General features: G+C 48.4%; 1 protein-coding gene across 12 annotated transcripts in view; it reads left to right on the plus strand.

The window, feature by feature from the left end:
- Nucleotides 1-17,399, plus strand: part of LOC135377295 (complexin-like) — a 495,185-nt gene extending 477,786 nt beyond the window's left edge. For all 12 annotated transcript variants that reach the window (XM_064609614.1, XM_064609616.1, XM_064609615.1 and 9 more), the window contains 2 exons: nucleotides 10,168-10,303; nucleotides 11,182-17,399. In XM_064609614.1, the coding sequence (XP_064465684.1) occupies nucleotides 10,168-10,303; nucleotides 11,182-11,255 (210 nt within the window). In that variant the 3' untranslated portion in view covers nucleotides 11,256-17,399. The remainder of the gene's footprint in view (nucleotides 1-10,167; nucleotides 10,304-11,181) is intronic.
- Nucleotides 17,400-17,442: the final 43 nt, after the last annotated feature.

The raw sequence follows: 17,442 nt of genomic DNA on the forward strand, positions 1-17,442 counted from the left end.
GTTATCTGTGTGGCATTATACTGTAGGTGTTGTACCCGTATCAGCCGCACTTACCACATATACAGTGTCTGCTAAAACTTGGGGAATACGTGAAACGAATAAATCTAAAAGCCTGTTCCGACATATAGCTGCGCGCTAATATAGCGCTACAAAACAGCACACAAAAACAGCGCTCACTGTTATCGGACGGTTCACACTTGCAAAGCGGCGCAAGCGCTATAATTTAGTGGAAGTTATCGTTTCCGGTCTCTCCCAGCATGACGCCTCCAGAATTCGACAGCGACGGAAAAATTCGATCAACTGACTGAACACCTTATCAAGAAGGACAATCAGAAAAATTATCAGGCATTTGGGATGACACACTCGCCGGTTCCAATGCGGTCGCCATGCCGTGAAATGCGGAAGCAAAACAGCTCCACGACTTTCGCGACGTCACCACTGAAGGTCCTCCTCATTGGCCAACACGAATGTAGTGCTAATATTAGCGCTGAAAAAGTTGACTGAAGCTCAACTCCGGCAAGCACTAATTTTTAGCGTTATCGAGCACTACGAGGAGGAAAATATCGCCCTATTTTGTAGCGCTATATATCAAATCGCTATATGTCGGAACAGGCCTTTACATTTCCGGCCTATGTTGCGCTAAACAAAAACAAGCACCCAGACAGGCTGGTCGTAAAATAGTAAAAGTCAATGCGTAGTTACCAAAGCTAAAGAACATCCCACGGGAATTGTAGGCGCAAGGTCCCTTTGAGCAAACGCACAAAACGGGATTTAATTGGTGTGGATTGAGTACGGCCAAGTCCGTATTTTGCGTGACAGATGATGACTTGTTGGAGGAACCAAGATTCTGAAAATGCATCTAAAAGAGTCATTTGGTGAACTGCCAACATAGTGCTTATACAGCTTTAGTTGGGGGATCTGTAGTGTGTTGCCCCCTTGTTCCTAAATTACTGCAGGATACTCGCGTCTTCGGTAGTAATGTGAACAGCGTTACCACTGTATGTTCGGGTCACGACCTACTAGATTATAACGACCATGTCACAATCAGCAAACCCTATGAGGTGCCTGTCCGCACGATCCGCCAGGGGCGCTACTGACGCGCCCTGGCAGACTGGCGCACGATTGGACGATGGAAATTTGAATTCTGAACTCGCAGAAGCGTATGTACGACAACCGTAGCAGACGACAGCGATAGCTCCTATGAAAACGCGTAGAATGATGATAATAATCAACCTCAGAATTAAACATCTGTGGAATTCCACAGCTTGTACAGAAATACTGAGGTAAGCTGAAGTACAAAGTATTGTAGAAGTTGAGGAAGCAATAAGAAGGACGATCAGAAGCGCCACCGCTGCCTTCCAAAAATGCGGCGCATGGGAGGGGTGCGCCTGACGTGGTCGTTATAATCTAGTAGGTCGTGGTTCGGGTAAAGCATACCTTGCTCTCACATAGTAAAGGAATCGTCGGGCAACCTTTCCTCCTGAACCGAATCCTCGATATAGCTCGAAATATGAAACAGACTCCGACAACTCGTGGAACTCGGAACCGTCGGGGGATGGATGACCCTTTCCTATGTGCACGAGAAAATGAATAGAAATGGGAGAATATTTGGACATGGAATTATCACTGTGACCAGGGTGTCGGAGCGAACCGAAAACCAGAACCGTAAACCGGAAAAAAAAAACGCTATTTTGGAGCGAACCGCAACGGAATCGAAACCGTATACGTTTTTTTTTTTTTTCGCTTAGGAGGGAAACCGAAAAATTTATTTAACGGTTTTCGGTCCAAGCAAAAACTTCGCCGGTTTGGACTACGAGTCGTGCGTTCTGAAGTCATGTCATGGATACTTTACGAGGGTTAAGGTTACGGTGCAATGTATGTCGATATACTATGGCCCTTAGGCTCCCTTTGTAACGTTTTATCGTTCGCGCACATATATACTTACAGGTACATGTGACCGGTTGTGGCTCTCTACCAAAGTGCCGTTGTTCGCTTTAATTTCATCCGCCCAAACTCTCCTCAACAAAACAGCGACCCAAGAGGGGGGGGGGGGGGGATGCGTAACGGCTTCTCTATCGGTAATGTCGCGCAACGAGTCCCTTGTTTGAGAGCAGCGAAGTTGAATACATTTACATATCCTCGAGGCAAGCGCGTGTGAAGTGGTGCCTCTTTTGTGGACAGGACACGAAGAAAAGAAAACGGAGCCGTCGAGCGCGTTTGTGAGTGAAGATGTTCCTCGATTTGCGTCGTACTCGTGCGGTAGTGCTTGCTGGTTAGGAAGCAGCAACAGACATTGGGATGGGATGCGATCGCACCAATCCAGCAAGAAAGTACTTTACGTATGACATCACAACAAACAAGTCCGTCTGTATCATGCGCTTCAAGAAAGGAGAAAGCCTATTTGAAGAGACAGTCACCTACAGGAACCAGGAGCTACCAATTTCGCAGCTGCCTATTAATATCAAATACCATGTATGCGGAATAAACGGGTTTACATTTTGCAACATCGATTGTTTTTTTCTGGGAATCAATACGCCCACCAGAAGCGGAACCAGTTAAAACCGGTATGAACCGTTATTTTTTTTGCTCCGGAGCGGAACCGGTACCGAACCGTTTATGGTAGAACCGGAACGAAAAACGTTTCGGTTCGACACCCTGATCTGTGACACAGAAGGCCCAAGACGGTGCCAACTTGGTGGAAAAGACCCGGCCACTGTGACGTCACAGTTGACTCCCCAATTATTATTGAAACAGTACTCACCGATGTAAGGCATTTTTGAACGCTCGAGAACTTGAGGTTGAACGGGCTTACTAAAGTGATCCACAATTTATTTACCTTTTATGATGGTGAAATCGAAAGAAGGAATGATGGATTTTGCCGAGGCAGTTGTTCCTGTACTCCAGATTCTTTCTTCTTTTCCGCATCCCTATCTCTGTGGCTTCACTGATTATATCCTTCTTGGAATTCTAAAGCTTTAGCGAGAACAGATACATGAGCTGCGTCTGCGCACACCGCGTGACAACGGTCGAAAGGAGCAGACGGGAGTGAATCCTCCGATTGAAATGGGCCTCAGCCACCAGGTGCACGCGAAAATCACTGACCAATATTCTTAATCTGCTGCCACCTCCACACTTGTGGAATCTCCATATTATTTTTAATCCAATCCAATCCAGTCCAATAGCAGCCGACGAAACACGCTCATCCGATCCGGCACTGTGCGTTACCGCTGTACAGTTCAGTATCAGGACCCTTTCAGTTCAGTATGAAAGACCCTTAAAGACCCTTCCGTGGGAAACTGAAACCGCGAGAGGTCGATTACTGGCCGGGGTGGACGGATCCCAGCGGATCCTGCAGCAAAGCACTGGGACATAACTGGCACGCTAATCTTCTGCGCATTTCCCAGGCGACTGGAGAAGGAACTGCAGCTGGTTCTACATATTCAAAGGCTCGAAAATGCTGACTTTCCGCGAAACACCGTGTCACCCGTTTTAGCGCAGAAACCGAACCCCTAAATGGAGGTTTCAGGAACCGGCGCGATGGTCGGTCGGTCGGTCGGTCGCTGCCCGCTGGAGCCATGGGCGTCGGCATAGGGGTGCAAACGGGGCCCCCCAAGGCATGCGCATCACAGCCGCCAATATGTACGCTGACCTTCGCTTTATACTGGTCTTTCGGACGTCACGTGTACAAGTGCTGCAGACGCTTTCAGACATATGTCGGCACAGTTCCCCTAGAAGTCGGCCCAGGACGCACATATCCCCAGGGCGTCAGTCGTGACGTTGCCCACATACGTGAGGCCGACAACGGCAAGCCCTTTCACCATCACCACCACCACCGCTGCAGTCGTATTGTGCTTGTCGGAGACTTTGTTTCGTGATTTTTCGCGTCTCTAGCTTTAGACCCGCATTGCCCCATCGGTCAGTTCCGAAGCTGCAGTTTCACTTCCTGTTCGCCACCCCTCAAGTCAAATCGTGCAAATGCTGAATATCGCCGCGAAAGAAGAGTTTGGTGAACGAAGAAATTATAGGGCCATGAAACATCTGTGCTGCCTTTTGGACTCTCACAGTTTAGGAAGGGCTCGCACGTAAATAGGAAAAAGGGATACACGAGAGGTGCCAAGAGGGAGGGAGAGAATACACTACCAGAAATGATGCCGCACTGGTGGCATTCGTGCACTGCAGTCGTATAACGGAGACGGGAGGGGGTCGTTGAGGTCCACACGAACTCGTATCTTTGGTGGTGCATTTCGGAGGAGATAAACGAGAGTGGAAATCCTCCTCCTAAGTTTCCATATAGAACCCCTCCCGAAGTACAGTCAACCCTCGATTTATGAACCTTCGATTTATGAATTCCCTCGTTTTATGAACACTAGCGCGAGGAACCAAACTTTTTACATGCATTTTTCCCTCGTTTTATGAACCTCGATATTCGAATAATGAATGGAATTTCTGGGAACCAACTAGGAGTTGCCCAGCGTTTTTGCCCTCAATTTATGAACGGATCGTTCCGAGGCCAACAAAAACCTTCAAAGGGATTATTCGTGGTCTTATGAATGACGCCTGAACAGACAAAACGTTTCCAGGTATTCCAGGTATTCCAGTGTTCCAGCTGAAGGCATGGTCGAAAGCAAAATTACACAATATATTGCATTATAAACACAATACCAACTCGGAAATACTGTTCCATTTGCTCGATAGTACTCACTTAAAGGAATTTTCGATTTATGAATCCCTCGATTTATGAACGATTTTTCGGGGAACCGAGGGTGTTCATAAATCGAGGGTTGACTGTATTTCGTATTTTTCTCCCGATGTTACTGCACGACGCAGTCTTAAAATAGGTGGGAACAGGACACCTTTGGTCGAAGGAATATGCGCAATAAAAACGCTTCGAGCCCTTCAATTCGGCGACCTTTCGCGCCAGAAATGACACGTGACACTTCTCCATTGTCCAACGGGTGCAGTTATCGAGGAGGCATTGGAAAAGCAGCAGAGCCGTTATCCTCGTTCGTCAATGTTGTTAATTGTCATTGGTAAGGTATCGTACTGTCTCTGTCACTTATGCGTCCGGGCCTCAGAAAAAAAGAATAAGCAGTTTCTTTGTTACGGTGTCCGTCTGCAACTGTTGAAAGTAAATATTGCTGTATTACTTCTTGTTCTTGGCCCGCTAGCACGAAACTCTGGCATTCATAAATAGCATCCAGCCGCCGTACGCATAATTCGATGTGTCGACTTTTAATAGCGCTCGTCAATTTCGCAGAATTCGTTTTCTCGCATGCTTGATGCAGGCACCTCGACGAATGCTCCTCCCATCCCCTGATGAACAGTAAGCCCATGTGGTGCTGATGCAAAGCCATAGTGCCCTGCGCAGTATGCGATGGTTAAACGTCAGCCTATGCCTTTCCTCCTTTTCTTTTTTCCTTCTTCTTTAATAAACATATTCCCCCCTCGCCCTATACCAATGCAAAGATGGAGATTCGTAAAATGCGGCCTTGTGAAAGACAGGTCAGAGCTTATTTTAAAGTAAATGTCGCCGGTATGCTACCTTTAAAGTAAATGTCGCCACGCCATGTGACGGCGCTCGCCGCCGCCGCCGCCGCCACACGTGCAAAGCTGGCGCACCGCCGCCGCGCCGCACAAAAAAAAATCTGCCTCGCTCTTAGCTCTAAACGCGCCTCTGGTTCAAGAAAGCGCGTTTCCTGAAAACAGTATTGCTAAATTTGAAGAAAAGTCGCTAAATTTAGCGGATTTCGAGGTCTGCCCAGCGACAACATTCTGTATTTGGGGGATTAGCGGATTTTTTGTTGGCTTTCTAGTATGTTTAGCGACATGGATAGTCTTCGTGAAGTGAGGAAGAATCGTGATTTTCCTGTCCATTTCGGTGGATGACAAGTTCTGTCGAAGAACCGTGGCGTAGCCAGACCTCCAAGGTGTGTGTGGGAGGGGGAGGCCCGATACAAAAACTTACTCCTCCCAACCCCGCTGATCCTATAGGTACGCCCACACACTCATCCTCGTGCATACAGCGAGATGATGGGATGAAAATGCAGAATATTTGAACGGGAAGAGGTTATGCGGGGTGTCATAAGAGGTGAGGCCGCCTCACGAGATTTGAAGTAGCTCGAAAAGCTCATGGAAGAACTTGCGCGATAATCACGCTGGACCCCCCCCCCCCCCCCGTATATTTTTCTTTTCTCCTCGGCAGAGCCGTAGCGAGGCAAGAGCGCCCCCTGGGCAGGGCAGATCTGAAGCGCCCCCCTCTCCTGTTGCCGGCAGAAACCCCGTAAAGAAAGAAAAGAAAACGCTTATTTGCACTGCCGAGATCGTGAATTGAAATTCTCTTCATGCCCGCTTTATACTGTGAGACCAAACTGCCAGGGCCTGCCATTCGGCGCCCTCTCCGGCGAGGACGCCCGGGGCGGCTGCCCCTTTTGCACCCCCGTCGCTACGGCTCTGGTTGCGGGCATTACCACCCAGTGGTTTATCCGGAATCCCAAGCATGGAGGGGTGTTGGGAAAAGATTGGGGAAGGGGGGGGGTCATCATTATATAGTTACGCCATTACAGCTTCACATATCATTACAGACATGTGTCTAAACCTGAAATCACAAACGCACCCCCTGTAGGGGGTACACAGGTGAAACAGTTAGGGGGGTGTTAGGGGGGTGTAGGGGGGCTCTGGATAAATCATTGTTGCCACCGTTGCGGGCGGTCGCGATTTTCAAAATCGCATTCCGCGTTACGTATGGATCTGTCGAGTGAATCAGTTCGCATGCTGCGTTTTAGCAGTCAGGTTAACGGCTTGGTTTGAAAAAAAAATGGGCGTGACTGAAGCGCTTTCTGTGCTCCTTTTAGTTCGTCAGTTATCTTGAATACCGGATAACGGCGGCAGCCGTGAAATCCAGTAGAACTCGATGGTAGCCAGAACCGGCCGAAACGTCAGCCAAACGTTAAGGCTCCTGATTAGCCGACTGGCTGCGCATAATGTCTACAATGTCACAATAGACCTCTCCCTGTTTGTAAACAAATGACGTCATAGTGTTCGACAGCGCCACCAATTTGGTAGAGTTGAACTATGCTCGAAGCTAAGGGGCGAACAAGGTCGCGCCCGAAAGCCACGGTCTTGAGGGGATTACGATAGTCTCTGAAAGGAACGCGACCTTCTGTCCTACTTTTCTTTCAGTAGGAGGCAGCGAACAAGTGCCCATTCATGGAACCCAGCCCTCCCCTTCCGATTTGTTTCGGTTTTCGTCTGCCAAGCAACGTCATGATGGCGTTTCTCGGGTAGAGGTCTATAGACCTATCCCTGTTTACAAACAAATGACGTCAGATGATACGATAGCGTCGTCAACTTGGTTGAGTGGAACTACTATAGCAAAAAATCAATAATCGCGAGAAAGACACGTTTAAATGTGGCTTCTCATATTGTAAGATTTTTTTTTTTTGTAATTCCTTACATATTATATCAGTTGTATGCCCTTCTTCTGCTCCATTCTACCGGTAGCCCTATCTTTTCGGTAGCCCTTTCTAAAGATGGCTACCGGGCTTTTCCATCTTCTGGAGCCCGAAGGGCACGAGTTTCTCTCGGAGTGCACGTAGTGTCTCTATACAAAGCAAACGCAAACTAAGTCGTAATAACAAACCACATCTCGCACAGGATTAGGACATTGAATATCAGACGATGCAGCTCTTGGTTTTCTTTCCGCGGTGGACTGGGAACGCGAATAAAGACACGAAAGCGTCTAAAAATGTTACCTCGTTTGTGTGTAGAAGCCACCCGTGACCTTCGTGAAGGAGTACGGCTTTGTGAAATTCACCAGCGCTGTTTCGGTTTCGATATGTCTGCCAATGTCATCATTACGTCACGGTGACGTTTCTTCGGTAGAGGTCTATTTCATTGATCATGTGCCCAGTGTTTTGTGACTTATCTCAAACTATACGCTGTGCGCGTATGGGTATGGGCTGTTGCACGACGTTTGGGGACGCCCCGAACCATGGCCTTCAGCGCCACATATGGCCGAAAGCGCGTACCTCGGTCGCGCGTACCATTACCTGCGCAAACCGGTCAGTTTCGGAATCATGTTATGTCTGTACTGCGGGTTTCTGGAAATAGTATCTCTGAGTGAATTCTTTAGGGACTCGAACTTAGGGAAAGGAGAGGCGCTAATAGACCTTTTTAGAAAAGCAAGCGCCACCTGTGGCACGCAAGGGTTCATGGGAACTTAGAGCGCCTTAAAGCATTATGAGACGACCAGAGGCGGAGGTAGAAGAAGAACGACAACATTGCCGGTGTGCGTAGCAGCGGCGTCAGCCGAGATACACCATAACCGTAGCAGACGACAGAGCAGTGTCCCTCAAAGTTCCCATGCTGCTTTGCGCGGCGCGCTTGGTGGCGCGAGCATCTTTTTCAAATCGTCTATTAAGCACGTCTACGGATTAGAAGAAGAAATTCACGGCGACGCGATGGGTGGGTTATGGGGGAGGAGGAATAAGGGGAAATGCATCTCGCAAGTCAAAGACAGCGTCAGCTACAGCGTGTCTTTGAACGTAAGTACCATGTCCTCAAAGCATTTACATAAAAGTGGACGTGATCGGTAAAAAAGCCCTCGAGTAAGTCGTAAATCCGTATTCCGTTAGAGTGTAGCGCACCTCTCTACGTACTGCACATCCATTCACGTGCACATGCAGACGCCTCCGGCGCTTGTGAATTTCGACTATCAGTTCACAGCATGGGCGTTCCCAGGATTTTTCCGGGGGGGGGGGGGGGGGATAGTAAAGCGTGCGCCCCCCTCTTTTCCTGGAAATGGGCGCTGCGGACTGTGCGGGTGTTCAGCAGTTCATATTATGACATCAGAGAATAATCATGACGACTTATGTCTAATGAGCCACAAGTTTCACAAGTTACCTTGGAGCTCCGGGGGGGAGCTCCCCCCGCGGTCCCGGCGCGTCCACCCTTTCCCCCTCTCGGTACGCCCATGGCGTCAAGCGTCACAGCACAAGCTAAATTTAGCAAGTTCCTGCGACAGCATACACATAATTGGCAGCGTGAGTGAATGAATCACGCAGCAACGTGTCGTTCCGGTTTCTAGCGTCATACCCATAATTCCACCTGTACAGCAACACAAAATACGCTTTGAACTACGTGTCTGTTCCTAACCACGTAATGACTTAACATTTACTATAGGTCTCACAAGCCCCTTGTGCAGTGCGTTCTGCCAGTTGCAACGGTAAAGCTGACACAACTGAAAAATGCAAACATGCCGCAGCTGTTTCCTGCAACGTGAACAAAAGTGACGACGGTTCGTGCACCAGCAAACCACAGCAATGGGAAAAACCAACTGGGAAAACCCAAGCGCGATATGCTGCTGTCACCCACGCTTCTCGCCTGCCTTTCTCGTATGGTTTGCCGGGGAAACGCTACGACCTTACTGCGGAAATCCGACCCCTCATGTTCTTCAAGCTGTTAGAACAGTTTACAATACAACAGCATTGTGTGCCCGGCTTTCTTTTCTTTGGTAGAGAGTGCCACCGCAGTACGGCGGAACGGCGCAAATTTCGACACACACGATCCACTAGTACGGCAGCTGCACAACAGGGGCCCGATCGGCGCTGCGGTCGCCGCGCGAAACTTTAGCGGAACAGGCCTATGCTACAGTACCAGCACAATGAACTGAGAAATGTGCATGGACTGCGGCAGGAAACAGAGGCGATATTCTGGGCGATAAAAGCTTCTCATCGCCGAAACCCTTTCCTCCAAGGATCTGGGTAAAGTGGCGCTTTTAGGGGGCTGTTTTTCGGCGTTTCTTTTTTTTTTTTTCAAATAATTTGAGGGATTGCCACAACCTGAAAGTAAAATTGGTGGCTGTACGTCGCGAGACATCTGTGATTATGAGCGACGCCACAACGGTCGATCTCCCCTTTTGAAATAAATTTTCTCCCGGTTACGTTTAGCTTTTGGCATTGGAATCGGCAGAATGTCACGCCGCTGACTTCTATAAGACGAATATGTCCTCCGTAAGAACGACGGATATTGCCGAGGCCATCGTTGGACGGGTGAACCCCGCTCTGAACGATGCAGTTATCACTTTTGATTTGATCCCATCTTCAAGAATTTGTGTCAAGTTGAGCTCATCGAGTGTTCCCATAGTAGACTATGATATGTTCTCTGCAGTATGGCATCAAAAAGAAGGAAGAAGAGAAGCCCGCAGAAGTGGATGACTTTGCCGCTGGAGGTCTCAATCGACGGAAAAAGACACCCGAAGAGATTGCTGCCGAAAATGAGGCTGCCGAGCAGGACGACCTCACAAGTAAAACTCTCACTCATTGCATGCTGTAATGACTCGAGTAAAGCCAAGACAGGAATTATCGTTTTATTATCAGTTACCTCAGCACGAGGGTTTTGGTTCCATAACAATATTGTACTTGACGAGGCCCGGTTGGCTACGGTGTACGTGAGTGTCTGGGGTGAAGTGTGCCGCCCACTCCGAGCAGGCAGGCAGGTCTCACCTCAGATTTTCCTGTACCCTCTCCCATTACAGCTGTTTACCACCTTTCGTACAAACTGCAGAGGCAATCCCGGGATTCTAGAATCCCGAAATCCTGGCATTATTTCTCATTTCCAGAAATCACGGGATTTTGGGACAACAAATTGTGGCTTCTTGGAAACGAATAAGTACGCGTGAAAAGGAAAGAATGGTATCTTACCGACCTGTGTTTTCAGGCGTGCCTTCCGTGAAAAATATCTGTTGCAATCCGGAAACGAACCGTCGACCAAGACACATGACAAACACGTTAGCTGCTGACACAACTCACCACACAGACGATAGCCGAAAAGAGCCATCAAGTAGCGTTAAAACTCCTATACGAAAACTCCACTTGTGATGTGCAAGAGTGCACGAACATGATATTGCACGTCTTGTCCTCTTTTCTGTTCTTTTTCAGTAGGTTAGTTTCAAAGTGAAAATGAAAAGATGGTGACAAAACAACAATAGTTACCATGGAGGAATAAATCAATAGGTATAGGAAACGCGTACTGTATCACTATTTACAATAGCGTGGATGGGCAAGTCTCCCATCCAATAGGATCGGGATTGCGAACCCTAGTGTTTCCCATTTATCCGACATACCCTTTTGAATGTGAATCACGGCGGTGTTATCATTCACTTGTTGTGTCTCTCTTCGGCAGGGTTGAAGAACACCATCGAGACCCAAGTGAACGAGCTGAAGTCTAGCATCGAAGGCAAATGCATCCTGCAGTGAGTGTGAGGGCCTCGAGCTATGCAACAAGGGCGCATCCCAATGATCCCAACAATATGGCTCACTGCGAAAGGAACCGACAGCCGCTAACCTCGGCCGCTGGTCCGTTTCGCGTCAATCCGTGCGTACGATGGCGCGTTCGCGGCACGCTCAACCAGCACAGGTGATGACGCGTTCTCCACAGCTCGCTCTGGTTGTCACAAGCACTCGAAAAGCTCAATTGACCCCTGCTCTGGATCTCCCATTGCACGCACAGTCGGTCGAGAAACCCTTCTTAATAGTGCTGCCATATATACTTTACGCCTTATTCAAGAGTACATTACTCCGACACGTATATACTTGTTTCAAGTACAAATGTCACTAGAGGCATACAATGCTCGCAAAAGAAAAGCCAACAGACGCGGTTTCAGTGGAGTTGTGGCCCAAATATGGCACCATGATTAACGTGAGCGTACATCGAGCCAAGGTCTCAGCTCTTGACGGCACATAATCCCTCAGGGCGGTTGGTCCAGAGCAGGTTTTGCGATGTACTAAGTCTTGTGATAGACTGTACAGACTTTTCCACAATTCACGTTTTGTTCCAATTCTGCGGGACTTACTAGGGCAAGGTACCTTCAAAGTGTGCCTTTTCTGCAGGTGTAAAAGCGTCCCCTCAGTAACCTGCTACGATAAAGGAGACTAGCCCTTATTTCTGAGAATCGTTCATTTTCTGTTAAACGTCAACAGCCCGTTTCAGACACCTTCTAGACACCCCCGGTACGAGCTTACATACTTTTCCAATACGCACAGTGTTATATCATAGATAATAATCATAGGCCAACATCCAATGGATATGACGACATAGAAACGACTACACTTTGGTCCCACCGACTGAGCTTGTCTACGGTAAAAAAAATTCCGGAAAATATCTGTGTCTGAAATCTGCGTGGCTATGTAGGAATCGCGCTTTTCATGTACATAGTCGTGTGTTAAGGTAGCACCTACCTGTTAATATTGTTGTATAGGCATATTTTGCGGAGGTACCATTGGTCGGCGGCGTCTGTTTTATAAAACTTTCTCTACCAAAAATTGTTCGCCTCCATATAGCGTCAGGTTGGCTATTCACCTTGAGATCATGCTTTCTGGGGTCATGTGGGGTCATATGCTTTTCATATTCCGTAAGCTTTGCCTCGTGAGTTTACGTCAAGCGCGTCGCCCATGGAAGACGTTTTCTCACCTAAAAATACCGTTCTGTTAAAATTTCCCATTGTACGATTGACGCTTTCTTTCACCTTTTCAAATTGCTTTCTTCTTCCAAGTGGAATCGTTTACTTTGTGTCTCGTGGATACTTTGGACTCTGTGCGGTACGTATTGCACTGACGAATACAGCAATATTGCAGTATATCACTGCAAAACAGGAGCAACGAAACAGGCGACAACCCCCTGGTGAGCCTCATTTCAGTGGCTCCACCTAGGTTATGTTCCCGCGGCGCCCTTTCGAGAGGTATAGAGAGTCTAGCTAGATGGTTTGCACTTACCCCAACGTCCAAGAGGCAGAACTGCAATGATATACAAACCACAACCTATTACTACAGACAGTAGCATGGTACAAAACATGAGTCATTAATTGAGGGGGGAAACCTGGCTACCAATACGATCCAAGCCACGCGACTACAGTTTAGCACAAGTCCTCCTCATAATCCGTTGCTTTCGTAACGCCTTCGAAGAACTTGTTTCTCCGCGAAACAACCAAGATGACGAAACGACCTTTCCCTAGCCTCGATCATGTAGCAGAATCTGGGTGCGATCGCACAAAGTGACCACGGCCCGTGGTGCAAATGTAGGCAAACGTTTGTTGCCATGCAACAAGGCACCGAGTGAACACTAGCCCAATGTAAAAAGCCCCTGAGTGGGGCGAGCGAGCTGTGGACGAGCTACGTGGCGGGAGCACATGGAGCCGAGGGGGTTACGCTGTGCTGACGCCGACGCGATATAGCAATAAAACGTTTCTTTCGGCTTCTCTTTGGTTGCTGCCGACAGCAATGTGGGCCTCTTGGTAAGGATGCATTTCTTAACTTCCTGGAGCAACACAGACTAGACTTACTACGCTACCGGGTGGGGCTTCTTGGCCACTCTTTTTCGCTCGTTGTCGCATTGATTGCCGTCTACGCTCGCCTTAGCAGCCAACTTGGGAGCTCGGTTCGAGTCGGGTCCCCGTCTAAGAAGACACGACCATTCGCTGCGTAGAAGAGAGAGAGAAACGCAACCAAAAGGGTGCTCCGCCATCGTCAGTAGTTGAGTTGCTCCGAGACCATAAGCCCTTCTGTTGGTAGAAGTGCCTAGTCGAAGCCCGGCGGCTGACTCCTCTGATTGACCGAGGCATATGCAACACACACAATGGGATCCAACCCTCGCTATTTGCTCCAATGTCATCCCTCTGCTGGACGCCCGCCTTGCGAAGCAGCAGGAAGCTCTACATATAATTAGGGCCTGACTTTTTAGGGTTAAATCCGCATCCGCCCGATATTTACCCCCCCCCCCCCCCCCCGAACGAAATCTGTAAAATTCGGGTTTAACCCGAATCTACCCGAAAACATCCGGGTCGCGTGGCACGCTCATAAGCGTGCATTAACATAAAGTTTGATAACATTGCTACATTAACATTACATTAAACATTACATTACATTAAACATTAGTTCCGTGTTAAGACAAATTTTTATTAAACAAAAAAAAATCACCCGAATACACCTGAATTCCTGACGACAGAATATGCCGTAACGGGATTTAACCCGAATACACCCGAATTTTCGAATGAAAAATATCGCCCGATATTTACCCCCCGAATTTGGCCAAAAATCAAACCCGAAAAAGTCAGGCCCTATACATATTACGTTCATGTACAGAGTGCCATTATATGGCTCAAATTTCACGCAATCGATTTGATCAGATTAAAAGCCGCTAAAGTAAATCCACAAAAACTTGGCGAACCTCTCCAACGGAGAGCGAATTTTTGGTGATGACTTTTGTTTACCCCTCGGTCTTGCGATGCAAATAAAATTGGTATCGTGCGTGCGACAGAGCTGTAATGCTATGTCAGTAGCTCGTCGTGTGGAATCATGAAGTGGAGTACCCAGCTTCGGCCTGGTACGAACATTGTTCTGCGGTTTATTTGGAGAGAGTCCAGAGATTCAGCAGTAAAGTGCAAGTGTTGGTTCCGTGTTGCTTTGGCCAACTCTTGCTCCCACAGGACAGAGCACCCGCCTTCGAAGAAACAAAGTCTAGAAGCTTTTAATGGATCGTCGCTTAGGAAGTTCAACTACGGCACGACTTTGGTCCCACGATAACTGGTACGACACTGATCCAGAAACGCAGATCCAGCAATGACGGATGTTCCACATTGACTCGTCACAAAGCCTTCCGGTTGGAGAAGAAGCAAATGAGTTGTATAGATCCACCAATTCGCGACTAAACACGGACAGAGTTACTGAAAGTTGGCGGTAAACTGAGAGAAAATTGAGAATGACAAAGTTACAGGAGCGTCCCTGTACGTGTTCAGAAACTTTGTGTTCTGTCGCAAATTGCTAGATAGAGCCTTACAGTTGTCCTTCGCCAGGTCCAGCAAGACGGGGAAGATGCCAAAGGGGACGCTTCTAGCAGGGGTGTAATATTGGTACTGCGCTCATCGGTTACCAACAGTCAGTTGATCCAGTGCGACCCGGCTATACACCGATCCAGCAATTATAATGCGCTACACGGTTAAGCCTGGCTACCGACGGTGGTGTCCAGCAGTGGTGTGACTTGGTCCCCGACGAAAATCCCGCAATGGCACAATATTCGCGCGACACCTCCAGCTAAATGCGTGGCTCCCGCCGCACCGACAACGACACCAGATTGTGATAGCGAGAGAGCCGACGATCGCGCCATCGTACGCACGCTGGGAGGGATTCCGAGGGTCGGCTCAAACAACGAATTTCTTCAGCTTGTTTCTCATTTCGCGTGTTGTAATTCTATTTATCTATACATAGAAAGAGAGAGCAACTATATACTGTTGCGTGGTGCCTCCACGCGTAGAGCGTCGGTGTGTGTGTCCGCCGAAGAGCCCCGGGAGTTGTGCCAGGGACGAGCTCTGGAAAGCCCCGCCCACAGTGCATGCTGGACGTTCTATTGGACGTCGCGCGCGAGCGCTACAAAGTTACGATGCAGTGGACGTCCTCATTGTCCAAACTCGAGTTTATTTGTTGCTCCGCTCGTGGATACGTTAACTGGAACACTCCAGGTCTCATGTTACATTGATAAGCAAAAAAAAAAGGACGATACCATCGAAATTATGTCAACAGTGCGACGCCAGACCATCAATTTGGCCGGAATGCTCATTTTCATTGGCCTCTCCCAACAGCATGCTCTGGTTCACCCGACACGGTAACTGGTACGTGAAAGGTAACGCCAGAAACAGACCGAAACACTGGTTCCCACGAAGTTCTCATTTTTCCCACGGTAAAAATATCCCGTTGTGATCCGTGGCGTAGACAAAGGGGAAACCCGTTCTGCCGACGTTCTGCCGACGTTCAGCACGGACTGTGGCCGGGGCTGAAGACGGCCGGCCGTGAGGCACTCACTCGCAGCACCCGCCCTCCTGCACATGATCCCGAGCACTCTTCGTCATCCCGTAGACCACGACCAGAGCCCTTCCCCTCCAGTCTTAACGTGGGCCCTGCCCGATCACATGAAGAAAAAAGGTCGATACAACGAGTTCACTTTAGCGGTGTCTGCTAGCGTTTCCGTGCACCCTCGTTCCTTGGGCTGCTATGCCAGGAGGGTTGTAGTCTCCTAGCGTGTGTAGCTCTCCGCCGCGGCCTCCCTGCCTAACCGCCTGGGGCTGGCTGCGTCACGCCAGGGGACCATTCGTTGACTCCACGAAAACTATGTTGGGAGTTGAAACGGATGACGTCACTCACCTGACATGCAACGACTTACTCCTGGGACATTGCACGAGGACATTAGCCTCTTAGCAGACCTCTATGGTCGTATATGACGTGCCACATTATCCTTGGCAGTTGGGCTCAAGTCTAAACTTGCATGCTACGTAGCGAAGGTGTAAGAAAGTTCAAAAAACTGGTTGTACACATATCCTAGATGAAAAAGCTTTTTTATCAATCCGATTTAGTCTTAATAAACTTGAATGCTGCTAGGAACCACAGGAAGTTAAAAACAATGGCCATTAGGAGAGTAAATCGCATAGCCCTGTGTTATGATATTAACTATCCTTACTGGATAAAAGGAAATTGTCTTTGACAGCTTTTCTAGGAACAGAAACACATAGTAGCGAAACAAGATGAACTGTACTTGAGCACACATTATTAAGAAATATAGGTTTTCCTTACAAATTGCTCTGGTAACATAATCAAGTCAGCGCTTCCAACACAACAGGTGAAGAAATCTGCAAGACGGGGTTAAACGGGTGAGCTATGGAATCCGTTTCGACTCTACGATACTTCAAAGCGTGCTCATTCCATTATCGCCTCCAGAGGGCCGTCTCGTCTTTTTACTTTTACACATGTAGAACACATGTATGTTGTAAAATTGTAATTGAAGCGCATACAGTCAGTCTTCCTTGCTGAGAACACAGAATGCCGCTCAATTCAAAATCAAATCACTTGACCCTTTGCGGAACTGTTCCCGTGAAGATTTTTTCTAAAATTCAAAATCACTCGAGTCGTGTCGCCACCACACTTTCTGCAACACGTTCGCAGACGACACAGTGACCACCACTGTGTGGCGCTGCATATGACGCAATGACGTCAGTTAAAAATCACGATTCTTTTACTTCCTTCGATCAGGCTTTGTTTACTCTGGGTGGCCACACGTGTTGAACTGACTGAATGCCGCTCTCAATGCTATATTCTCAATGGTTGTCAAGTACTTGGATGCACGTAGCAGAGCTCAGTGGTGTATCGGAAGTCGGCCCCGATGGAACAAGAGTCCCCGTGGCGTGGCGCCCGCCCCTGTCCGAAAACCGTTCGCCAACCTGCGAGCCTGCGACCGCGGGGCCGAGGAAGTCGCCCTTTCCGGAGCTAGTTCTGTAACATAGACTTTCGTTTCTCCAGTTCTGTGCTTGGCAACACTAAACGTGTACACTAACCGAGTGATGATTAAAGTTCTGAAACATGTTTCCAGTTCTTCCTTGCATGCATGCATGCATGCATGTACGTA

The sequence above is a fragment of the Ornithodoros turicata genome, chromosome 1 (assembly GCF_037126465.1).
Source record: "Ornithodoros turicata isolate Travis chromosome 1, ASM3712646v1, whole genome shotgun sequence".
NCBI lineage: Eukaryota > Metazoa > Arthropoda > Arachnida > Ixodida > Argasidae > Ornithodoros > Ornithodoros turicata.